Source organism: Tauraco erythrolophus, chromosome 25, assembly GCF_009769465.1.
Source record: "Tauraco erythrolophus isolate bTauEry1 chromosome 25, bTauEry1.pri, whole genome shotgun sequence".
In the NCBI taxonomy this organism is placed as follows: Eukaryota; Metazoa; Chordata; class Aves; order Musophagiformes; family Musophagidae; genus Tauraco; species Tauraco erythrolophus.
This window is the reverse complement of record NC_141489.1, coordinates 2,477,229-2,503,150: the sequence shown is the minus strand read 5'-3', so window position 1 is coordinate 2,503,150 and position 25,922 is coordinate 2,477,229. Positions and strand designations below refer to the sequence as shown.

At 48.0% G+C, this 25,922-nt stretch overlaps 1 protein-coding gene across 1 annotated transcript; it reads left to right on the top strand.

Annotated features, from left to right (window-relative positions):
- Positions 1 to 19,238: 19,238 nt before the first annotated feature.
- On the top strand, positions 19,239 to 23,477 carry HOXB9 (homeobox B9). Its single transcript, XM_086626636.1, has 2 exons — positions 19,239 to 19,746; positions 23,242 to 23,477. Exons 1-2 carry the CDS (start codon positions 19,239 to 19,241, stop codon positions 23,475 to 23,477), a joined length of 744 nt encoding a protein of 247 aa, XP_086482762.1.
- The last annotated feature ends 2,445 nt before the right edge of the window (positions 23,478 to 25,922 follow it).

Below are 25,922 nucleotides of genomic sequence, written 5' to 3'. Positions count from 1 at the left end.
ACAGGGGGATCTGTCTCTCTCTCTCTCTCTCCAAATTCCTCGGATCTGGCTGCACAAATCCCTCCTCCTCCTCCAAGAAAGGCAGGAAAAAAAAAATCCCACCACATTAGTAAAAATAATATATGAGGGGCAGTGGCTCTGGGGGTGGGGTAGGGAGAAGAGACCTTAAAAGGCCCCCATCTCCCATGGATTTGAACTACATGGTTTCAGGATGGTGCCACAACTTGCCTTTGCTCTGTCAGAGGGGAGGGACGCTGAGCTCTGCGGCTGGGATCCACAGTCTCATTTTGCTTTTGTGACTCACCTCTTGATTTTGGGGGCTTTGAATTTTATTATATTATTTTATCTAAAGAATGACTGTCAGACTAGCAGGCAGACCTAGACCACCTCCCAAGCACTAGGAACAATCACAGAGCTGGAGAAGTCTTTTTTTTTTTTTTTTTTTGGCTCTATTTTGAGTCCAAACCTTCAGAGGGACTGGAGAAGGGGAGGCTGTGTCATCAAGGGCGTGAAACGCTGACACTACGCAGAGGAGAATCATAAACCCGAGGGGCGAAGGTCCCCGGACAAGGACCGGGGGGGCAAGGGGGAGAGGAGGGCTCACCTCACATCCATCCACTTTCAAGGGGAGTTAAGCCATGGATTTGCTCTTTTGCTTTTTCCCTGACTGGATTTCAAGTGCCATTTTCCCCTTCTTCCACCTCCTCCTCTCCCCACCAAGTTCCTGCTTCGAACTTCAAAATGCACAAGTAATTAGAAGGAAACCCAGCAAGACCAGCAAAGCAACACCTCTGTGGAGCATCTCCAGCTGTTTCAGGCTGGGATTGGTTTGGGATTTTTCTGCATGGACAGCTGGGCCTAAACGGGAGCAAAGTGGCCCTTGGGATGTCCCAGGGCCGGGAAACTGGAGACAAACCAGCCTCGGCACCTTCCTGCAGAAACCGGAGCCGCTGCTGGTGGAGGGGCTGTCCCCACCATCATGGAGATCCCAAGGACTTTTAAAAAGCCGAAAATCTCCCCGGCTGGAATCAGAGTTCAACTCCAGATGGTCTGAAAATTCTGCGGTTTAAGGCCGGGTCGTGACTCAGCTCTCGTTGCAAGGTTTGAGTGTTTAAATTCATGCTAAACCCGGCGGGATGTCTTGCTGGGAAACGCAGCCAGCAGAGAAAGGGACAGAGAGTTGAGTTAAGGAATGAAATGAAACTGTGTCCTGGGAGCCGGGTCGTAAAAAGTTGTTACCTGGTAGTTTTCAGGCTCAGACGATGTAAAGTGACTTTTACAAGGAAGGGTTGTTTTTTTTTTTAGAACCGGAGGCACAAGGGCTGTCGCCGGGGATGCCCCGTGCTCTGCCAGACCAGACCGGGACTGGGATGCTCGGCCCGGGGCCGGTCTCCTCCAGCACGTTAATACCTGCCGGCAGCAAACTTGGGGAGGCAGCGGTTTGGGGTTGTTTCTCATGGGATTTGCATCTTGCAGCAAAATTCACTGCGCGTTCCCCACCCCCGGCACCCACTGCCCCGGGGCCCCGCACGGTCGTAGTCTCGGGGTTTTAGCACGAAAACGCGAAAAGTGAAGTAAATTTAGTCAAGTCCATCAGGGTGGGGAGGGGAACGGAGTCGCCGACTCCGAAATCAAGTCGAGGAGCAACTGTCGGGATTTGGCAGGGAGTAAAAGAGAGCAAAGCCCCCATCCCACCCACCTTAACGGTGGGTATTCAGTCCGAGCCCCTCAGCCGCTCCCCCCGGGCGGTGATAACGCCCTGAGCCCTCTCCCTGCCAAGGTCCATTTGTCATCCCTCGAGTATTTCCAGAAGAAAACCTCTCGAAAGGGGCCAGGGTCCTTTCCAAGGGATGACCACATCCCCTACCCTCTTCCCTGCGAGAAGCGCAGCCCGCAGGATCCGGCTGCCTTTTCTTTGGAGCTTTTCCGACAAATAGGTTTTTGCTAAAAAAAAAAAAAAAAGGTCAGATCTTCACTCCTGGACTTTTCCTTTAAAAGTCCTGTTCCCATTTATCCTTCCTGTTCCCACTCCCGGTGACGAGGAGACGGTAACGACGAGGGAGCAAGTGCAGGGAGCGGGGCCGGGGCTGCAGCGGGCCCGGCGGTCGGAGGGGGACGGTCACGGCCGGTGGCCCTCGGGCACACGCTGATTTTGCTCCCCGGCTCGCTGGAAGAACCCACGGGTGACCCTTGGAACGGCAGGATCAGTGTGCAAATTTGGTCCGGACTTCGGTCGCTGGGGGAAGAGGAGGGGGCGAGGCTGAAGGGAAAAGTCCCCTCCGAGGGACCGCAGTGCAGGATCGGACCCTGGAGGGAAAAAAAAAAAGGTGTTTTTTTTTTAATTAAGGACTCTTTGCAAAGGCCCGCTGCGAGAGCAAGCGGGGAATCGGTTGGAATAGGAGTTGGGAGGCAGGAAGGTAATTAAATGGGGAAAAAGACCCCAATTTCACAGCCCCCGGCTGCGGCTCCGAGAAGTGCGGGGAGCGGGTCCTGCGCGCTGCGCCAGGTCAGTCCCGTCGGGGCGGGTGCGTCGGTCTGGAGGCGGCTGGAAGGGGACAAATACCCTCCGGGGCTCAGAGCTTTCGGAAATGTGCGCCCTCTCTTCGGTGGTTTTACAGCAGAGGTTTGACTGAGTTTGTTTTGGGATCTTTTCTTTCTATACGGAGTTTTGGGTTATGCTTATGGTTTCCAAAATCTGCAAAATCCCCCTTCTCCTTGTTTTTTCCTTCCCACCCCCCATTATTATCCATTATTAGCTAGTTAAATCGGTGTATTTCTGTATTTTTGAGAATGTGTTGCGAATATAGAACCGGATGCGATTGCAAAATATCTCTTACTGCTGTAAGGTTTAATTGGTTTCCAACACCACTCCGTGCCCGCAGGCTCATTTCCAGAAGGGAAGGTGTGTTACACGTGAAAAAATTGGATTATTAAATCCTAACGAAGAATCAAATTTCCCCTTTTCTCCATACTCTCAGTCCGAGCCGTTTTGGAAACGGTGCCTCCAGCCATGGGAAGCCCGCCGGGGCGGTTGGGGTTTGGCTTCTGATCTTCTTTGCAATGTCAGCCCTGCAGAGGATTGTGCCACAAACCATCATTTTCCTTAAAGACAGAGTCACAATTAATTCGCGCTGATCGTTGAATTGTCCTACGCTGCCGGGCATTTAATCTTGCGAATAAATCCTTTCTGGAGAGAGAGCAAATAGGCTGGGCCCCGTTTTCCTGGGAAAACACGGCTTTCCTCTGTGCTGGACATACCCTCAAGCAACCCCCCCAATTGGGGACCCCCCCAGCCCCAGCTTTGCCGGCCCGGGAGGAGGGTCCCCATCCAGCCACCGGCCAAGAACTTGAATTCCTGCGGGAGGAGGGAGGATAAAGAAGTTGGCTGAGTCGGAATAGGGGGAGCACACCGGGGGAGGAAGAGGGGGGGGTGCTCTGCCTGCTGCTCCCCCCACTCCTCCTGCAGCCCCACGCGTGTGCAGGGCCGCAGCCCGCGGAGCGCGGGTTTTCCGCGGGAGCGGCCCGACTCCAGCTCCGGTTTGGCCCCTGGAAGGGCGAGGAGGAGTCGGGAAGGGGGGTGTCCCTGGTCATTGGGGTGCTCCGTGTCACCTCCAGGCTCATCCCTCCGCGGATCCCGGCGCTACAGCAGGAAACCCCAGACCGGGGCTCAGGTCCTCTTCCCTCCCCTGATAGTGCCGCGGCGTTTTTGCGTTTAATAATCAATATAAAGTATTTAATATTCGCTGTAGACGTGTGCAGCCTGCAGGCAAAGTGCACGGCAAGTTGCTGGGCACCAGTTCTCCGCAGGACTCTTTCTCCTCTCTATTTTTTATTTTGGGGGCTGGGCTTTCATGCCTTGGCACAGCCACAGTCCCCCGCTTCACCTCCGCAAAGGGCTTTCCCAAAAATACCCCCCCCACCCAAAAAAAAAAAAAAAAAAAAAGGAAGGTTGGAAATAGAGATGTGAGCAAACTGCTTGGGAGGGGCGAGGGGAAAGCCGGCGGTAGCTGCAGGTCTTTATATTAAAAAAAATTCCTCCCCCTCCCGCAAAGCAGTGAGGTTTCCCATTAAAACTGACACCAGGGGATGGTCTCGGCAGCCTCGGCCGCCCCGGATTGGTGAGCTCGCTGCAGACGCGTTTTCTAACAGATAAACGGCAGAGACCTCCCCCCACTTTACCCCAAAATACCTTTTTTTGCAAAGCCCCAGCCCGCTCCTTCCCCTGGCAGCGGCGGGGCAGCCGCCCGCTCCTCCGGCCGCCTCTCCTCCCTCCCTGCCCTCCGCCCTATTGCAAAATGGGAGGGGAGGGGGGGGGGGGGGGGGGAAGAAAGGTTGCCCCCCCCCCCATCCCTCCCGCACCTCCTTTGCGGATGGAAATGAGCGGCGAGCAGCCAGGGCTGCGGGTCCTGCCGCCTCCCCTCCACCTGCCTGGGATCCCCCCCTTACCCGGGCAGCCCAGAAAAGCCCTGCCCGCCCCCGTGTCCCCCCCCCCCGCTCCACGGGCTCAGATGAGGAGTCCTGCCTGGGAACATGGGCTGGAACCCCCTGCCACCCCCCCGGCTTGAGCGGGAGCCACGCCGAAGAGCAATTCCCCGCTTTACCCACCAACTCCGCAGGTTCTCGGGTGCCCCTCGAGGCCCCCCCAGCCTCTCCCCGGGGATGGGGCTCCGCACCGGCTGGGGCAGACGCTGCCGAGGGGGATTTTGAGGTGCCCGTTGTGCTGGAACCTGCTGATGGACCGGGGGGAAGTCAAAGAGAATATAAAGTCTTTTTTTTTTTTTTTTTTTTTCCGACAGGAAGCTCCATCTTTAGGCAGGTCTAAAGATGCTAAAACAGCACGAGAAGTCGAAGGTGGGTAAAACAAATCAATAAAAATTAAACTCCCCTCCCTGCTTTCTAGCAGGAGGTGGCAAACAAGCAGGAATTCGGGAGGAGAGGGGAAAGGCTGCAGTTTGCCGTCAAAACAGTGATTTTGTCTAGACAGGGGGAGGGAAGGTGGGGGGGGTGTTTCCCCTTTGCTAACACAATGGCCCTTTGGTTAAAAATTAATTTACAGCACCCTCGCTCTTAAGCCAGACTAACGTTCAACCAGAAGGAGTCCCTAGGATTTTTTTTTTTTAATAAAATATAAGCAAAATCAAAAAAATCCTTAAAAACTAAACTAAAATCAGCCGGAGCTGGGGTAGATTTTCCCGTCTGTAACAAGTGGTGGAAGGATGCCTCCGCGAAGGAGAGGGGCTGCCGTTTATTTATTTCTTTCCCCGATATTTTTAAGGGGGAGGGGAAGCGTTTGCTTAAAAACAACAACAAAAAATAATAAGAAAAGAAAAATATAGCGAGGAAAGGCCCGAACAGGTAAGTGAGTGCTGGATTCGGCGCTCTCCCGGAGATGGAGGCGTTTTTCGTAACGTGTTGGTCTTTTATAATTTCCCACATGTAGCTGCCCGAGAATACTTTCTCCTCCTCCTCAGCTGCAGGCTCCTGGGTGATAACTGCCAGCCGGCTCTCTGTCCGGGCCAGCAGATCTGCTTATTTCCCCTCTCCTTAATTTTTCATCATAATTTCAGGCTCCATCTTCCAAAAATCCTTAAAACAGAGACGGGAGGCAAAGCCGCGTTGCTCGTGTTCCCCTTCCCCACCCGCCTGTTTCTCTGCTGGAAGTTTTGACTATTTTTCACTCGCTGACCCGACTCTTCATCATTAGCATCACTTCTTTATTTATCTGTTTGACTAAACCGACTAACCTGCGCCACGGACCCGGGAATTAGAAGAGGCCGCGTCGCAGCTCCGTCTTCCCGCAGAGAAATCCCGCTCGGCTTAAAAAATGGGAAAGCCTTCTGGAATAAACCTCCCCCTCCCCATTTCAGCCTTTCCCAATGCATACTTAGTTTAAAAAAATATTAATAATAATAATGCAACCGACGCTTTCTACTTACGTACCTCTACCACTCGCACGATTTTCCTTTTCTCCCTCTTTTTTACCCGATCCCCCCCATCCCTGCTGACTCTGAGAGCCCACCGCTGGGGTGGGAAGGAAGCTGCTTGCTAGACTTGGAACTAAAAGGTCATTTCGACAGGATTGCCAAGTCCACTTGCTGAGGGGACTCAGCCTTTTCCTGTCGCCATGTGTTTCTCTCCGTCTGCCTAAACTCGCGTCCGTCCGCGGCGGTGCGGAGATAGGAAAGCAGTTGTGCCGTAATGAGGTACCTTTAAATTTAATTTCCTGGCCCTCCCCTGCTTTATGGATTTCTAATAACAACGTTGAAAACCAGAGAAGAAACCTATTAAAGTCTCCCGGACAGAGGGTTTATGTAAATCATCGAAGGCAGCCAGGCTTAATTGAATTTCCCAACAAATGGATGGAATAGGAACAAATGGAGTATTTTGGTTAAGGGACCTCCCGGTGCTGGGTGGATTTCTGTTGCTCATTTCCAGAGAACTTCTATCAATATTTTTCCCTTTTTTTTTCCCCCCGAACTTTTGCAAAGATTTAAGTATAATTGAAAATACCTCAAAATACTGCAACTGAAAGTATTCTCAAAAAGAAACAAAATTCTCCTGAAAATTAATAAGACGAGAGTTTTAGAAATACTTTTACGGGGCAAAATAAATTCTCCCACGAGTTGTTTGACCTGTAAGGCTATTGGAAAAGCCAGAGGTTTAATTCAGGAAAGTTAAATGCGCTTGACCGATAGATTTCTTGTTGGACGGTCAGCTTATCCAAAATATTTCCCGAATTTATTTTATTTAATGACAGCCAACGTAAAGTTTCTGACTCTTTTTATACCTGTAAAAATTACTTTTTAAGGCTTAGTCTCCAAGCCCTCTGCCCAAAGCCTCTACTGCTAATTAAAGAAAGCCACATTTGACTAACTCCGAAACTTTGCCGCATGTCTGGAGGCTAATTAGTTTTTTTTTCCAAGCAAAGCAGCTCTCCCTGTCCCCCCGTTTTGGTGGGTCCCGGATCCCGAGGCCAGGCCGGGCTGGAGCTGAGCTCAGCCCTGAGCCTACAAAGGCGCCTTCGGCAGCCCCGGACACCCCAAATTAAATTCGGCTGCTGGGGGAAGATGCTTACGGGCTCGTTTGCTGCCGAGATGGCTTTTCGGTCTTGCTTCTCCGCATCTTCTGGGTTTCCAGTCCACCCTGCAAAGAAATAAGGAGTTACCACAAGGCAGGAGTGCAGGAGCTCCCGCCGCCTCTTCCTTGCTATTAATTGGAGTTTTCCAATTAATTGGAGTTTTCCAGTTAATTGAAACAACGAAGGGAACGTGTGGGTTGGGGTTTTTTTTGGTTTGTTTTGGTTCTGATTTTTGTTTCGGGGGTTGTTTTAGTTTTTTTTTCCCGGATGCTGCTTTTAACCTCGGTGCTTTGCAGAGTTTGGTTTGCCTTAATTCCTCGGGAAGTGGCTGCGGAGGGGAAGGGGCGCTGCGGGGACACGCGTGGGCCATGCCTTGGGTTTCCCTGCACGGGACTAATGACTCCGTCTAATTGTGGGTTCAGTCCATAAAATCAGGGGCTCGGACTCTCCCTGAACGCAGGAGGAGGGTGGGCGGCAGCGCCGAGGGGCTCCGACGGGCTCCCGTTTCACCCCACTCGTGTCCCAAAAGGAAAACTTTTTCCCGCAGCAACAAGTAGCCGGGGCGATGCCCCCCCACCCGCCCCCGCGGGGTTTTGCTTCTCCCCGCCGGAGCCCGCAGATCCCGGCGAGGCGAACCGCAGCCGGAGCTGCCCTTGGCAGGGGTTTGGCCGTGGTTTAGGCCGCCCACGGTGCGGTCTTGCCCCTCACGTCGGGGCAGGAGACCCTCGCTCGGGGCTGCTCCTGCCTCTCGGCATCCCGGGGCCGCGGTGGGGCGGGGACTGCTGCCCACCTCTGTGCCCGCTCATCGCCGTCTGACCGCCCCGGTCACCCCCGCTCGGGGCCGTGGCACCCCGTGTGCCCCGCTCCCTTCCACCCACCCGGAGCTACCGGCATAGCAGAGCACTTTGCGTGGGTCGTGAGGGTCCTACGGGGCTTCAGAGAAATGTGTTTTGAGATTTTTTTTTTTTTGTACTTTAATGAGAAGGCAGAAAAATTAATTTAATTTTTACTCCAAAGCTCTTTTCTCCTTTTGCTTTTCATTCCTTTCCCTTAAGAAAGGGAAAATAAGAAAAAAAAAAAAAGCGAAAAATGTTTGTCTTCTCCTCGGCAGAGGAACAAAAGCTGCACCTCGAGAGCTGGCAGCCGGCTCTGCAGAGCGGGGCCGAGCCGAGGGCGCTGCGAGTCCCGGCCGAGCCCGGCCCCCGAGCGCCGCCCCGAGGCCACGGGCCCCGCCGCCGCCGGGAGCCGGGGCCGCGCACCGGGGCCGCCCGCCCTCTCGGCCCTCCCAGCCAGTGGTTAAATACAGCCCCAGCCAGTGGAGGGGCGGCATTTATTATTTATTCCTCTTTTCAAAATTATTATCATTACCGGAGCTGTAATGATTCAAGCATTCACATAAAAAAAAAATTATATATTTTTTTGCGGCGGGTGGTTAAGAAATATCACAGCGCAGTTTTGTGCGCGTTGCTGTTGTGTCCTTTGGCTTGATGGATTGCTGGAAGAAAGAAAGAGCCCACGCCGAGCTGTTTCCCACTCATACCCAGGTGGAGGGGGAGGGAAGGAGGAGGGTTTAAGGCCAACTTTTTAATCTTTCTCCCATAAACGCGACAAGCGCCTCCCGTTTTGTAATGTATTCTGCTTGGGAATATCCGCACGAGTCCTAGGGAGCGGACAGCAAATGCTCCCAAAGGCTAATGCTGATGAATGGGAACTGCGGAAACCAGCTGCTATAACCATATTTTAATAAAAACAGCGCTTTGTGAAGATCTGAGTAAGTCACAAAGAAAGCCATAATGAGATCCCGGGATTCAGTGCCATTTCCCTTGGATGATCTGTAATAGATCCTTCTATTATGTAAGAGTGTGTGCGTAATGGATACGTACACACATATACATTTACTGATAGATGCTCTCGCAAACACTCGAAATCCCTCCCATCCCAGCCTATTAATTATTTTAGCACTTATTCCCCTGACAAGTAGAAGTTATCTTATAGCTGAGACATCCATTTGCTGTCTAAGAGCTCCAACTTGTCTTTGACGTCTGAATTTAAAATGTCTTTAAAAACTTCAGCAACAGCCAGAAGGGAAACAAACAAACAAAAAATCTCATTACCTTAAAATGTTATTCCAGCCCAAGAATTAAACCTAATACATCACCTACTTAGATTTGGGGTTCTTTTTCTTTTTCGTTTTTTATTTTTTTTCTCTCTCCTCTTTTAATTTTTCCCCCCCTTACCGTTATTTATTTTAAACCTAATCGTGAAATTAAATGGCACATGTAGTTTTGTTTTTCACTCTTATTTGAGTGCTTTGCTTTATTTACGTTTTCAATCTGCAATTTAGGGGAGCGAGGGGGGGAATGTTTCATTTCTAAGTTGCAGCAGAGAAAGCTCTGTTAAAATATATTCCTCCTGCCTGTTTTGTCTGAAAGAAAGAGCTTTTAGCAGGACGAGTACAAGTGTGACTTCGACTTGGTTTTACAGATTGTATTGGTATAAAAGGTAAAGCAGTGGGTCTAGAGGGGTTATTTTTAATCCTCTTTGTAGGAAATAGAAAATATTCAACAACGTTTAGAATTGTTATAGGTGTGGGACATGTAAGTATAGGAGATTTTATATATGCCTACCTGCAAACACATATTGCATATACGTACTTGAGGTATGTGGTATTATAGGCCTCTCACGTGTAAACTAAACTAAAAAGTTTTATAGTAAAATTTCATTTCTTTCCCTCTGTAGGTCTGATTTAAACTTGAACCTGCCTATATTTTGTGTATGGAAAGGGAGAGAAAGAGAGAAATGATGAATTGTGAAATAATAGAAAAATCAATATTAATTTCAAATTATAGCTCATAGCAAAGAGGCGGAATCAGACGGCGTTTTCCTCCCTCCGTGCATTTAGAGAGCTCTAACCTCGCACAGCACAAACCCACAAACAAACCCCCAGGCTGTCAACATTCCCCCCAAAAGACGACTCACACACACACTTCTGTTCTCTTTCCAGTGGGTGGTTGCTTTTTTCGGGGGGTGGCTGTTCTTTGTGGGTTTGTTTGTTTGTTTTCGGATTCCGCCCCGTCTCCCCGCCCGACCTGGTGGGAACTGTTTGAAGTTCAACAACATGGCTAAGTTTTATTGTATTTCCGGTACAATAGATTTATATACCATCCCATCCAGGCTTTTAAAGGCTTTTCAAATGAAATGAAGTTAAGTTATCGTCAAGTTTCTGGTTCCTCCAGGCGTCTCTTGAACTCGGAGGATTTGTTTCTTCAATGAACTTTCAAACTCCCCTAAACTTGCCCTCTCAGGACGGGGCTATCTCTGCCTATTGTCTTTCCAGTCTTTATTATTTCTTTTGCTCACCCCGTTTAGTTATTTAATCCACTTGAGGACAACCCCCCAGCTTAAAAGGTAAGATATTTATATATATTACATATATATAAATACATACATATCAAAGTGTTTTGTGACCTGACCCAATGGGCTGGGGATGTATGGTCCTTTCCTTTTTTTTTTTTTTTTTTTTTTCCCAAAATGGAAAAACTTTCCCCCGCGGAAGTTGCTCGGAGCTCAGCAAAGCCCCCGGGGCCTGGCCGCCTCCCGGCCCCTCTCCTCGGCTTTAATTCTCCCTTTTATCACCACCCAGTCATTATTTTATAACACGCTTTTCCAGCAAGGGGAGCGCTTTGGAGGGAGGAAAGGACACAATAAGTTTCTCTGTGTTGCTATTTACACCTATAATATAGTCACAATGACGCTTTTTCCCTCTTGATTTAATTGATTTATGTGTTCTTGATTTTTTTTTTCTTTAAATGAAGCACGTTATACTTGCTTTCAGGGGAGGAGGATATGAATTACTTGCTTTTTTTCCCCGGAACTCACTGATTTGACCCTATTCTCTGCAGAAAGTTAGCCCAATGCTGGCTGGTTTAGATACCAAAAAAAAAAAAAAAAAAAAAAAATCTGGTAATAGTGTTTTAATACGAAGTCTTGATAAATCAAGATAAATCCTTTAAATTAGCTTTCCAGAAGAGGTGGGGGAAGAACTTTAGGAATTTTTGCTCTTTTTTATAGCTGCGATAATCGCTTGTTTCTCAAAGTCAATAGCATTTTACTGTTTCCTCTGGTCTATTTGTAAACTATTTGTAAAGTCCTGCAGGAGGGATCCGCTCCAGACACTGTACATAGGAAATCATTTGAATAGTTATTTCGAGCAATCGGAGGGGTTTTATTTCGTCTCTGAAAAGATCCTTTTGTTGCTTTTGTTTCCTAGCAACTGTTTTCTATTATAAAAGTTCAGATTGCAGATGATGTCAAACAAAATGGCCGCCCAGGCGCCTTTCTTGGGAATTTTAGCCTTTGACCCAAGGCTGAACTAGAACTGCTCTGTGAATTAGGTAGTTTCATGTTGTTGGGCTTTTAATTTTAAACACAAGAACATCAAACTACCTGATTTACTCCAGTTATCCTCCTCGCTCTTGTTTGCTGAGGCCAGTTGCCCCGGGAATGATGGGGTGGTATCCCTTTATCCCCCCCCCTCGCCATCCCCTGGACCTCACCGGCACCGGGCGCGAAGCCGCCGGGTCCGTGCCCCCCCCCCCCCTACACCCCCCCCCTCCCCGCCCGGAACCCGGCTCGGCCCGCGCCGCCGCCGGGCCCCAGCACCGGGCACCGCCGGGGCAGGGGTGACGGTTTCTTTGTTTAAATCCCCGTTTCAGGGACTTTTTGCGAGACAACGCAGTCACGCCCCAAATCATCAAGAGCTTAATAAAGGTCTAATTAGGCTGCGGCGCCTCTCAGAGGCTAAAATCCCCTTCCCCAGCGACAGGCAGCCCCGCGTTGGCAAACCCCGCTGTAGGCGCAATAAAAGTTGGTGTCTCGCATAAAAATATAGACCTATAAATACACACAGGACTCTAAAGAAATTGGAGCGCGTCTTATTTTGGTAGCTGTGATCTACACCCCGCCCGTAAAGGGTAAAATGGGGGTTCAGGGAACACAAAAGAACTGGGTCCAGCTCAGAAGTTTAATTGTCCCCGTTGATAAAATAATTTTATTAAAGGCCCTGCTGCACGTCTCCGCGGCGCTTCACGTTTGTCGTTTCTCTGGCAAAGTGTCTAGGGATCGGCTCTCTGGAGCTTTTCCTATGGAAGTAAAAATGCCGGACTTAGCCACGCGCGCTGGATATTGAATATTTAGTCATCGAGGAACTCCTGTATCTCGTAGGAAATATGGTCAAGTCTTTAGAGACTGATAAATGCCAAGTCGCTGTCTGTAAGTGCATAACCGCGCAAAGATGCGCGGGTGATGCTTATGGCTGGGCGTTGATCTGTAAGTTCGTCATTTATAACATCACGGGCTGCGAAGTTCACGAAATAAAAGGGTTTAGGTGGTGTCGGAAACGCCCACAATAGTTTCACCACATTCTTCCTCCGTATCTCAACGTGTTGCACGTGGGAATAAGCTGATTTAAAAAAAAAAAATTAAAAAAATCAACCAAAGAACTGTAAAAATCCGTGTGAGAAAGAGGGAGTGCGGAGAGCTCTGTGTGTCAGAGTGTGTGCTTGGATGAAGTCCACCCGTCCCACTTTCTGCAAACTGGAAGCCCATGGAGTTCTCCGTGTGTGCGTGTGAGCGATCAGCTCATGGAAGCGATTTTCCCTGCCTTAGTGTTTCAAATACGCATAAAAACAAGTTTCACATGACCCAGGCCACGGCTAAATAAGCCTGGGACTGGATCTCCCTTCGAGGTTTGAAGAATTAAACTTTGATACCATATCCAGGGTCTAAATCACCATCTGCTGCTACTTTTTGTGGTCGAGGGGATTACTTGGATTTCAGGGTGATGGTGTTGTTTTTTTTTTTTTTTTCTCTCCACTCGCAGTGTTAAAAGAAAACGAAAACAAACAAACAAACAACTCGTATGGGTTTTAAACCGGTGCGTGCTTTATTCTCGAAACGGGTGATTCTTGTAGGCATAGTGCCCATCTCGCCTATAAAACAAACAGCCGCTCAAGGGGAGGAGAGGGAAAGTCAAACAGGGTAAAATAACTCCGAGTTTTCCACCCAACTCACAAGCCCTGTGACTCCTTCCTTAGAAACAACGTGCTGCTTGTGCCCCGACTCCAAGCCCTTAAACGGAAAAGGACAATCTGGGAAAGTTAATCATAAACTATTCGGTAATAATGTCCCCACAGGCAACCACTAACCTGCCTTGTAAATGTCTGGGCTTCTGATTTTGATCTCTCTCCTACCCACGTAAATACAGGAAACAAGGGCCAGGGAGGAGAATGGGGGACACGGAGCTGGGAAAGATCAGAATCAGGCCCGGGGGGTCTGTGTTGCTGCCTGAAGACGGGATATGGGACTCGTTTCCCAAGGAAAACCCTTCCTTTTTGGGAAGGCAGGAGCGTGGAGAGGAGGGAGAGGTGGGCAGGGGGTCCTGCCTGCCCCACGGGCACGGCTGCCTCTGGAACGGTTTGTTTCTCTGCTTTTCCAAATGAGAAAGATGAGAGAGACCTTACCTGGAGAAGAAGCTGTGTGGGGATGGCTGAAAAAAACCCAAAAAACAAAACACCAATTAAATTATCCTCCGCGTAGTAAATGCCTGGTTTCAACTGCAGTTAATGCAACAAATTTCGCCCAAGGTGCTCTCCTGGCAGAGGCCAGCCTGGCTGATGCCCCCCCGGCCCGGGATGAGGTTTAACGAAGGGCAAAAGTGTGGTGAAAAAGAGCCCATCCGAAAGAAACTCCCCCTTTTCTTTGACTGGGGCTCATGCTACGGGGTTTATGGAAACAATTCTATCGCGACTTAATTCTTGTACCTGTGCTTGTCATTCCCTGCCTCGAGTGGGAGCGACAGATTTCTCACCATCACGGGCTGTTGCTTCCCTTCCTCCCAGAATAATGCGATTTGGACGATTTTTTTTTAATTATTATTTGTTCTTTTTTTTTTTTTTGGGGGGGGGGGGGGAGGGGAGGGGCTCGGTTACATGGTGGTGACCCCAAAGTAGAGCCAGGAGAATCCGCAGAAGTTGCACCCGCAGCTCCCGGGGTGTAAAATCTGCGGCAGCCGGAGCGAGGCAGGAGCCCAACTATTTCATGGGAGTTGAATATTATTTCAAGGAGGGAGGCGGGAAGGGGGGGATTAGTCTAGTAGCCAAAATGTGGGTTCCCGAACAACAATCAAACTTTATTTTAACTTTCTCCCCTTCCAGCTTCCCTTTTCAAATGCACATACGCTTTTACTTTACAGGGGATCTAAACGCTTTATTAACTGCTGAGATTACAAACCTCATTTGGAATTGGGGTTTTTAGTCAGAGTACACTTTCGGTCCTTGGAAAATTGCCCACATGTGTAACTTGTTTTTGCTTCTCTTCAGACAAGGAATTCCCCCCCCCTCCCTCCCTCCCTCCTCACCACTTACGGATTTTTAACAGACGGCAGCATTCAAACTGGGCGCTAGCACAGGAAATGGCAAAGGTAGATCCTTCGGCTTTTAGGCTACAGAAACTTACTTCACTTTTTTTTTATTCTTTATTTATTTTAAAGGTTTTACTCTTCAGGAGGGATTTTTTTTTTTTTTTTCGCTTTCGTGCGTTTGGAGGGGTCCGTGACTGAAGTTTCTTTCATAACCTCTTAGACCTGCCTAAATGCATCATTCATAAATTAAGCTTGCTTTATGCTGAGGTTTTATTTCTGTTTCCCGGCTCCTAAAAAAGAAAAAAAAAAAAAGCTATTCGTTGGTTGTTGTGATTATCACTGTTATTATTATTATTATAATTTCAGAATCTTTCATATCGCCTAAAATAAACGCTCAGCCCTTTGAAGGCTGGGTTATCTCAGAATCTGGTCTCCAGACTCTCCATAGGCATGAAGTTCACTCTCAGCTTTTATCCTTCCTTTGCTTATCCTTATCGGCTTCCAGACCTAAACTGAAGAAGTAAATATGCCTGGAGTAATGCCCGTTACACCCGCACGCCATGCCGACCTCTTGGGGTAAAGATCCTGGTGAAAATCCCCGTCCGCCCTGCCCTGGCCGGGCATCAGGACGGGGGGAAAGCTCCGCACCCCCTGGTCTCCTCCACCTTCTCTTTATCAGTGATAAAGAGGCAAAACCAGTTGGAAGAAGGTGCCATTTGTAGTAAATGATAACAACCGTCTTCAAAAAGTGGCTAAGTAAGTTCCCGGTAAGAAATGGATCACCCGTTCTTCTTCCTTCTTATGCCAAAAACTGATAAATCAGGAGAAGGTGGCAATTGCACAGACTTTAAATCCGCGTATTTTGGAAATACTGTATATTTGATTGTTTTCAGCTTAGAAACGCCAACCCACGGAGCTGTGTCTTAAGGACGGATTTTGGCAGCTGTCTATTTCAAAGCATTATTTGGGAATGATTCCTTCTCTCGACAAACAATAAAGATTATTTATAAACAGTATCTGAGCTCAGAAGCCTCTGGCTTTCCATTGCAGGCTGACAATACTCCGAATTTTCCCTCGCAGCCAAATATGCTTGGTGCAGATTCTGAAAGCAGGAAAAAGTTTCCACTCTGGACTTTTTTTTTTTTTTAATAACTATTTCCAGTTCCACTTCCCTTTACCAACTCACAACAATTACAAATCTAAAACTAACCTAGTTTGCGAACCGAGCACAGCTCGCACATCCCGCCTTCTCTCCCCCAAAGATTCATCCCCCGAGCTCCCTTTCTCCTTGACTTTTCCTTCTCCAAGATTTTTTTCGCAAACAGAAGAGTTTTTCATGTAATTTCTGATGGGCTCTGTTTGGGGCTTGAAAAGATAAACGCCTCTATGTGTCACCCGGAGCAGGCAACACCGCACGACGTGGTTTTTCCAAGCCGGCAGATTTGGGATGAAGCTGTAGTTTGCCTTAAGCCCCTCTCAGAAAAGGCCACAAGGAGATGAGCTATGGGGGTATGTATAAAAAATAACCTACTGAACAAACGGAAACCTCCAGAGGAGCAAAAGCAAATGGATTTTGCAGATCTTCTTGTGAGGTTTCCATTCACTGGGGATCTGAAAACCCTTGGTTTCTGCCTCACAGCCACACTCCTAAGAGTCTTCTTGGTTTAAATTTATATACTACAGAAAATTATATACTCACATGCTGACATAGTTCATCATTATTTATAGGAGGCGCACCAGGATTTTTTCCAAGAATATATTTATTACAGGTAAGACATGGCCAATCTATCTAGTGAACAGAGAACAGGTGTTTCGCTTCAATTAACGTTCAATAATTTCATCTATACTTATTCAACACCCTGCTACCAACACGGCTGTTTATCCATCAGTTGTATAAACACATTTCCATGCGCCAAGCGAGTTTAATCTCCACAACACACTTAAATCAGCCCTTTCCTTTCCCGAGCTCCCATAACGTTTGCAGAGTCCCTCCGAATCTCTTGTGAAATACTCTGATTTTTAAAAATCATTTCTGAAAGGCAATAAAGCCGAGAAATATGACAATGTGAGCAACCAGCTAGTATTTCATGTCTGATGACACAGGGTCTTTTCGTTTCAAAACCTCCCCAACTCTTACAGAAGTTAAAAGATGGCGGGGGGGGGTATGAGGAAGAGATAGAAATGTGAAAAGTTGGAAAAAGCAGGAACTCCCCCCTCGTTTCACACAACCCCTGTCCGTGTGAGATGCTCTGGAGAGAGCAGCGATCCTGCCCCAGGCTGCCCGCTGGTAGGGTGGGGGATTTCTCTGCCTTCACCGGTTTAAAGGCAAAAGGGGTGAAGTGGAGTTACTCTGGATTAACCCCCCTGGAAAGGAGAGGAGAGTTGGCAGGTCAGTGGGGTGTACTCACCTGGTGCCATTTACCCACGGTTGGGTCTGCAAGATCTTAGCCCGGGGGCTGGAGAGGGCTCCCCAACCACTCCTCAAACCTCACCTTGGCTGGAGCCTGCAGACTGAATCCGCTTTTCCAACACAGGGAGGATTTTGAGCTGGTTGGGGGACTCCTGCTACCCTGAAGGATGCAAAAATGAAAAATAAATCTGACCTCCGGCTTTAAGCTCCGGCTCTCCTTGCCCATCATCCCGATTGTCTCGATTTTATTTTTTTTATTTTTTTTAATGAACACGGACAGCTTCCTAATAGCTCCTCATTTAGAGGAGCTCTGGTCCTGGACATGGGGAAACGGGTCCCTCCATCAGGCTGCAGGGCTGATGCTCATGGCAAAGCACGACTTATAGGAATAAGGGAAAATCTAAGGCTTTGGGTGTAGATTTTTAAGCGTCTTCATAATCTCCCAGTATCAGTAAAACACCTCTGATAGCAATTTCCCACGTAGGTTTTGTGTAGGCGCGGACATATGGACACGCACGCACACACACTCTCGTATAGACAGAGAAGTGCGGAATATATTTTTCCTTCCTTTCAGGCGGCTATTAGCACCCCTCAATGTTATTATTAGCCTGTTAATATAGACTTCCATCCCTGTACACTTCAGGAAGGATTCGCGATGATTTATCATTCCTAGAAATCTCTTTGCCCTTCACTTTAAATATCCTTCGGTGTTGGGGTGAGCGGGAGAAGGGCGGAGGGGTAATAGATTAAAGGAGGCAAATTGATCCAGACTGTTACAGCTGAAGTCCAAAGAAACACTTTTGCAGTAATCACGGAGCGCACCTTTTCCTTAACCAACATTTACGACGCCGTCGGAGCATCTCGTAATAAACGGATTTATCATCATAACTTGGTAAAACTGACCCCGTTACCCCGCATCATCGGGGCTGGGACCCGCACCGAGCTCTAACCCCGTGTCAATCACGCACTTCGGTGGAAGGGGGAAGGAAAAAAAAAAAAAAAACCACACACGAAATCGTCGGGTTTTCGAAAACACGGAAAACGCGAGCGGGGGGGTGTGTGTGTGTGACACGCACACACACCGTGGACACATACATGTGAGGTGTGCGGGGGGGGGGGGCTCGGGGACTGAAAACGCGAGGGATTCCTTTTTTGCCCCCTTTCTTTTCCACAGGCAATAAATTCAGGGCTATAAAAATCAAAGAAAGCTAATGTAAGTTTTATTAAACTATTTAACCATCACAAGTTTAAGGCGTTCTGTAACAAAGCCGGATCAGTGGCGCACTGTATTTTACCAGCCTTGTAAAGTTAAATGAAGGCTTCTGATTTCAGCAATGTGGGGAACTATTTCATCCCAAGCAAAGCAGCCCTGAGATGATGCCCTGAAACATGCGAACATACGTTCGCATGCAGAGATATTTAAAAAATATTTATATATATATATATATCTCAAACATAAAGTCTAAGGCAGGCTTTGGATGTACACAGGGGTCGCGGCTCGGCAGCTCGCTGGTCAAAGTTGCAATGGCACGTCCATGCCAGTGACATTTTAAATTTCATATTTACCCACATGATTTTACCATATTAACAATCCATTTTCCCATCCCAGCTGGTTAATTATTTATAACACCCTCCCCACCACTCTTGCTACCTAGATCCATCTTTTTCTTCACAAAAACGCGTATATGTGTGTATTTATGTACGTGTGCCTGTAACGCACGGACGCATGTGTGTGTATGAAATCATGGCGGGGGAGGGGGGCGGGTTGGTTTGTACTTATTCTCTGGGTTTTTTGCTATCGTCCTCTGGAGCCCAAGTGGCAAAGAATAGCTTTTATCTCTATTCCCCCATGATGGTTATTAAAGGCAAAGCGAGCACATCAGCATCTTTCTTAAAAAAAAAAAAAAAAAAAAAAAATCCGACCCCCCCCCTCTTCCGACCTCCCCCCAGGACCCCCCCCCCCCCAATATTTCAGGAGCAAATCTAGGAAGGGATATTAGCCTCAGCTCTGCCCGTTTGGTGGCTTTTCGAAACTCCCGACGTTTTGCAACATTGCATAAACATAAAACAATCCATCCTTGATATGGAATGCAAAGGCGGATGACAGCGCAGCGCAGCCCCCTCGGCTTCGATTGATTTACGCCGAGACTGACGCTTTATCAGGCACACGAAAAAAGTTTGACCAATCATTTTGCTGGGAGCTCACAACACAGCAGCCCAACTGTACTTTGTTGGCTGGGAAGTTGGAGAAGGGGGTAGAGTACAAATCTAGATCTGTCCTATATATTTTTTTTCCCTTCATTGAACCGTGCTTTGTATGATGTCTGAGAATGTCCATTTCTGGGACTCTCAGCAATTATTATGTCGACTCTATTATAAGTCATGAAAGCGAAGACTCGCCTTCAGCTAAATTTTCATCTGGGCAATATACGAGTTCCAGGCAAGCTGGGCACAATGAGCATCTAGAATTCCCCTCCTGTAGTTTTCAGCCAAAACCTCCAGTTTTCAGCGCCTCCTGGACTCCTTTGAATCCACATTCTTCTGGTACCCTTCCTGCCGTCTACCATCCATATATTCAACATCAAAGCGTCCCATCTGATAGCAGGTATCTACGGAGCTGGCTGGATCCAGTACCCAGAGCAGAGAACCTCCCCGGGCAGGGGTCTGTTAAGGCAGAGCCGCTGCTGGGCCGTCCCGGGGATGTCCATAAACAGGGAACACAGGAGTACAATTTAGAAACTTCTGCTGCAAGGGAAGGGATCGTTTCCAATCAAAGGCCCAGCTTCGAGGACAATAAAGTTTGTGAAGGAAGCGAAGACAAAGACAGGACAGATCAAAGTAAGTTATAAAAGTGAGGAAGTAAACAGTATAAAAGCTGGAGGAGGTGCAATAAAAGGGGACAATGCTGCGTAAAGTTTAAAATCAGGGCTTAAAGAAAAGTCTCAGCTTGCTGATGCCAACCTACGGGGAGAGGTGGGGAGGGGAGAGGGGTGGCATTGTCTCTGCCGGTAAATAATAATAAAAATAAAAATGAGCGTCGTCTCTGAGCTTAAGCAGAGTCCAGAGCGGACAAAAGCCGGAGCGGCTCTTCCTCTTGCCTGCAGAGCGGGGGCTCCGGCAGCAGAGACCACTTTAGTAAGCGGGAGTAAATCTGCGCGGGTGCGGGCGGTGGGGAAGGGAAGGGACGGGAAGGGACGGGAAGGACGGGGGGAGCCAGTGAATGCCGGGGAGAAAGGTAGGGAAAGGGGAGCGGAGGGCGGCGGTGGGGGGAGAAGAGGGAGAAGAAGGGGGGAAAGAGGAGAAATTGCGGAGGAAAAGTTCACGTGGGGGGAAGTAAGCAGCAGCGGGGGCTTTTCCGTGCCCGCCGCTCCGGTGTGCCCCGGCGGACGCGGGGACGGGCTCGTTCCCCTCCTCACCTCCCCTCGGCTTCGTAGCGGTGGTGTCTTTTTAATTATTCCTCGCGTTTGTTTGTTTATTTGTGGTTTTTTTTTTTTTAATTGCTTGTTTATTAAATGCAACGGTTCAGGGTATGAATATTTCACAGCCACGCTCCTTCCTAGCTAAAAAAAAAAAAATAATGAAGGGGGGGGTGCGCTTCCAACTTAATTAGCTTTTATTTGTAATGTAGCCAGACTGGGGAAACAGTTAAACTTCAGCATGTGCTTTTTCCGCGAGCTGGCTTGTTGTTTTTATTTTTTTTCCCTGAAATACAGAAATAAACAAATCATTCGCCTTGAAAATATCTAATAAAACTATCAATAATGCTATTAATAATACTATTAATAATAATTATGATGGTGATTATTATAATAATGGTGATAATAAGAGTAGTGCAATGGCTTTTGAGTAAGAAAGAACCAGTATCTTCCCCTGGTGCCGAGCCGGTGGGTACCTGGTTTCCATCTGAAAGGTAAACCGGGGCTCAGGCTCGAGCAGGAGGCGAAGGGAGAGACTTGGCTTCACCCCCACGGCAAATATTTTGCAGTGAAAGCCGAAGTTTTCCAAACTGGCAGAGGAGCAGCCCCCGCCGAGGATGTAACTCCTCCGAGCCTGTGCAGGACGCACTGACACGGTCATTTTTATTTTTTTCCCCCCCCTCAACGTGAAACAGCAACAAAGATTAAAACCATTGCAACCGTACGATCAAAAATACAGTATATTCTCGCCCCTCATGATTTCCTCCCCTTCGTGTGCAGGATGTTACGGCGACTTTTTTGCCACCACCACCCCCCAGTCATTTGACTTGCACACAGACGCACGGGCACACACACACTCACACACACACAAAAAGAAACTCCTGTTCTATTGTACTGGGCAGAGATCCAGAACAAACTGCAACCGTGAGGTGAATGATTTGAGAGAATTAAATACCCAGGTTCTGTGCTCAATGTCCCTGAAATTGAATATATAAAAATCTTGTCCAAGAAAATGTTATTAAGTTATAAGTAAGTGCAGGGACCCGCGCGAAGAGGATGCTGTGTGGTTTCTATGGCATGTGGTTACGACGCGTATTTTGTTTTAAATAATAGTTTAATTTGGGCTGATGTTGAGAGTCTGCCAGGGCTGGAAGACGGAGCTGTTTTGCCGAAAGTACTCCCACCAATTTCCCTGACTCTTTCAATTTTTGAAAGTATTTCGCAATAATGAATCTCCGCCCTGTGTATGGCGCAGGGATCTCTTAATTTATTTGCTGGATTTAAAAGAAAAAATGTGCCAGAACCTCTTCCCATTCGCTTTCCTGTTGAGGGATTTGTGTACAGTGAGTAGATAAAGCAACGTTCGCGTTTAAATTATCTTACATTTTAACGATCCAAGACATGACCAAAAAATAAAACCGAACCGAATAAAAAATCTGTTATGAAGCAGAACCCTCCATTGCCATTAAAGGATGGGTAGGAGGATTAACAGTATCAATTATTAACAGCTTTCTTCCTCTTTAATATTTAATTCTGCATATTAGATCAAGTCAATTACATTAAGGAAATAGCCGTGCAAATTTGTAAGAGGCAGTACTTACAGGGGAAGATTAACCGGATTATTTTTTTAAAAATATTCAATATATTTCATTTTACGTAGAGGAAACGTTCTGATGGCGCGCGCGTGTGTATGTATATATTTATAATGGTCCATTTAATTGGTGTAAGGGTTTATGGCTTCAGTCATAATTTCAGAGGAGGCAAAGGAAATAAAATAGAAATACGTGGTCTGTCTATAACCCTTCATTTCACTCTTTCCCGCCTCTCAGTTACCCGACGGTCACCTAATATTTGCATGTGATTAGTAAATGCTCTATTATTCACCCTAAATCCACTTCACCTTCGGGTGCGACCTTCACCACCATCGTGTCTGGGAGGGTGGTTTCTGCTCCCAAAATGTTGTTTTCTTCCCCCCTCCTCCCCGCCGTCCCCCCCCTCGTCCTCCTTGAATAGACTAATTCCTGAAATGTCCTTTTTACAAAAGGTTCCCACGTAACTTCTCCCACACGCGAGGGTGACGGGCAGCCTGTTATTTATTTTTGGCTGCATTTGCAGCCCTGCGAATGTCCCTGTCTCCGGGTAACACTGTCCAGATCTCCGGCAGCAGAGTCCATCCAGCCCTCGGAGGATGTTTATTGTATCGAGACCGTTTCTTGCCACATAGCCAAAAAAAAAAAAAAAAAAAAAAAGGACAGGATTTATGTAAAACTTCTCCAGACCTCCTCTCCCTGCTCTTTTCCTGCGCCATGTGTCTATAGGAGTAAATCTGTAGACACGTGGGAAAACACCTCTGGAAAAAAAAAAAAAGAAAGAAAAAAATATATAATTTTTGCACTGGATTCTTTGTGTATAACGTGCACAGCGTGCAAACAAGCGTTACGCAAATCTATAAGTGCATGTGGGTGTTTGCTTGGCATAGATGGAGCTGGGGAAAAGTGGGGGGAGCTCTGCCAGGGGCACGTGTGCACCCAAACATACGTGTGCGCGCAGGCACGGCTGGGCACGGGGACACGCGTGTGCAGAGGCGCGGGTGCGTGTGCGCGGGCACCAATCTGTGCGTACAGACAGCACAGACCCGCGGGCCGGGGGTCCCGGGGCCCCCCTACTCGGGAGGATGGGGTGCGTGTGTGGCGGTATTTCGGGATCGCCCCCCCCACCCCCCCCCCGCCTCCATCTGCTCCTCCTGACTATCCCGTATGATTTTCATATGGCCTCTGCTGCTGGCTCCTGTGGCAGGGAGCATTTTTCACCCGGGCGTGCATATGCGTACGTATAATCTTAATATTTGATGGCATGATTAAAACCTTCTGAGAAACACTCAAGCTGCACCGTATTGATCTCGCTGCTTTTCTTTCAGCCAACCCAGCTGCCAGCTGGCTTCACGCCCGCTCCTCCAGGAAAAAACGATGCCCTTACACCAAATACCAGACCCTGGAACTAGAGAAGGAGTTTTTATTCAATATGTACCTGACGAGGGACCGTAGACACGAAGTGGCCAGACTCCTCAACCTGAGTGAGAGACAAGTCAAAATCTGGTTTCAGAACCGAAGGATGAAAATGAAGAAAATGAACAAGGAACAGGGCAAAGAATGAAAAACCAGAAAAGCAGCATATCCCCCCCCCTCCCTCCCTCCCTTTCGCCCTCCCAGCTCCCAGTCTCCACGGCCGCGCACCCCCACTGTAGTGCTGCCAAATCCCCCAGACACGAGGGGGAAAACCTCCCCGTTCCCCATCTCCACCTTTGCATGCGAGATGTTGCTTTTTTGTTCTTTATCTTCCTAGGATTGCCACATAGGAGGCAACTTAGCCAAAACTGCAGCTCCTTTTTGGGGACACATGCTGGGTTTTGTTTCTGTTCTCTTGTTTTCTTTCTCTATTTTTTTTTTCCCTTTCCCTTTTCTTCTCCCTACGGTGTAACAGACACAGGCTCCTGTCTGAGCAGCAGCTTTCCCTGCTTGCATTTTCTCCATGAAAAGCAGGACGGCAAACACAACCGGCCACAAACAACCCTGGCCCAAACCCCCAAACCTCCTTGTCTTTCTTTATCCACGTAAGGACAATGATTGCCTACAACATTCACAACACCCCGGCGCACACACACACTCACACACTCACACACGTTGAGGTGGCCAAGGAACCAGACGATTTAATTAAACTACTGCAAGACAGACACATTCGTAAGACTTGAGTTTAATTGCACGCAACAAATCATTTTCAATTCTCCAACTTTATACCGGAGTAGTCGGTTAATGACAGCCCAACTCCCAACTGCGCTGGGTTTCTCTCTTTTTTTTTTTTTTTACCCCTTCTCTTTTTTTTTTGAGTTTGTTTTATTGTGCGGGATTTTATATTCGAATCGTGCCATGGCAGATATGTGACTTTGACCTGAAACTTTAGTAGGATCTTTACAGGCAAACCTCCTCATCTGCTAGTTTTGTACTGGGTCACTTGGAAGAGGAGAAAAGACGGGGAGGGAGGCGAGAGAGTGTGTGGGGGGCACTCTCAGAGCCGCATTGTAAATTATTTAGGAGAAAAAGGGGCGGAAGAACCCCTGCCAACTTATTCCTAACTTTTAGAGGAGAGGAAGAATGGGATTTTCTAGTTAAAAAACTACCTTAGTAGAGCTATAAGTGAGGGGAAGGTTGTGTTCTTAGTGCTAGCATATTTATAATTTATTGTGAACTGGCTTTTCCTAAAGCAGTAGGCAGTTGCAGAGATAAAGTGCCAACCCTTCCCTGCGTGTATTTCTTCCCCCTCCTGTTTGCTGAGATGCTTTTAATACTTGAATGTCGGCGGGGTTTTATTGGGGTGGGGTGGTTTGAGTTGTTGTTGTGGTGTTTTTTTTTTTTTTTTTCTTCTGCCTGAAGCGAGCTCCCGGCATCTTCTCCCATTCCCACCCGCTTTCCTCCGGGGCCCGGTGCCACGCCGGGGTCGGGGCCCGCCGCCTCCCCGGGGATGGAGCTTCGTCCGGCGGGTGGCACCGGGGGATGCGATGGCTCCGTGCTGCACCCTCATCCCCCTTCCATCCTCATTCCGAAGAAGCCTTTAAAATAACAAATATAGACCTTGCTGGTCTCATGCCAGACCGGCCGGAGCTGATTTCTCCTCTGACAGATCTGCTGGAGGTTTCTCCAACCCGCCCGGGCGGGACGGGTTTCCCTTTATCTCTGTAAGACTTAACTTTGTTTTGGGAAGGGGAGGGGTGGTCGGGGGTGGGGTGGGGTGGGTCTGGGGGGGGGGATTTAGTACCAGTTGATTATATGGTGGGTATTGTAAACTGTGTTTGTGGTTGTGTTTCTGTGAATGTTGAAGCTCGTTTTCTGTTTCTACTGTGGCTTTTTAAGTATGCGAAGAGTTCTGCAGTCGATAGTGGATGGAAAATATCGAAATAAACCTCTCTCGTTTTCTTCGTGTGCAAATCTGTATATTTAGCTGCCAGGAGGCTTTCTAGGAACCAGGCGAGCGTAAGGTGGCTCGTTTTAGTAAGGTGGGGGGAAAAAAGTAGAGAAAAAACATTTATTTCTGCTCTATATCTGCACGAACCGGTGCAAATCTGATTTCAGAAGCGTATCCTCAGCGTCAGGTTTTGTGAGATCACTTTTATCTGCCGAGCAGAGGTTGCTCTGGGAAGAAGCGATAGGCAGATTTGCGTTTTTGGAAAGTGTTCCTGCTTTTTTTTTTTTTTGTTCCCCCGCCCCATGATGCAGAGATAAGAATCAAGTAGCTGCCCCTCGGTGCGCTGAAATTTCCACCACTTCGATTCCTCTTGAAAAGGGTTAAAAAAAAAATTTTTAAAAAGTCCCACTCGACCAGAAACCAGACCTTAAATGCTTGAGACCGTTCCTCAGAAAGTTGGTTGGTTTGTTGGTTTTGTTGGTTTGTTGTTTTTTTTAATGCCTAGACTTTCTCGTGTAAAACTTTCCGTCGTGAAGTAGCTCCTTTGGGGCTTCAAAATTTAACTGTTCTGTTGCCGGCGGGAGTTAAATGTAACCAAACTTCGCCCTGTGTCAACCCCCCAAGTCTCCTTCCTCGAAACTT

Coding starts and splice junctions, on each gene's coding strand:
- HOXB9 (XM_086626636.1), top strand. CDS start 19,239: ATGTCCATTTCTGGGACTCTCAGCAATTATTATGTCGACTCTATTATA. Junction 19,747..23,241: donor CAAAGACAGGACAGATCAAA/GTAAGTTATAAA, acceptor CTTTTCTTTCAG/CCAACCCAGCTGCCAGCTGG.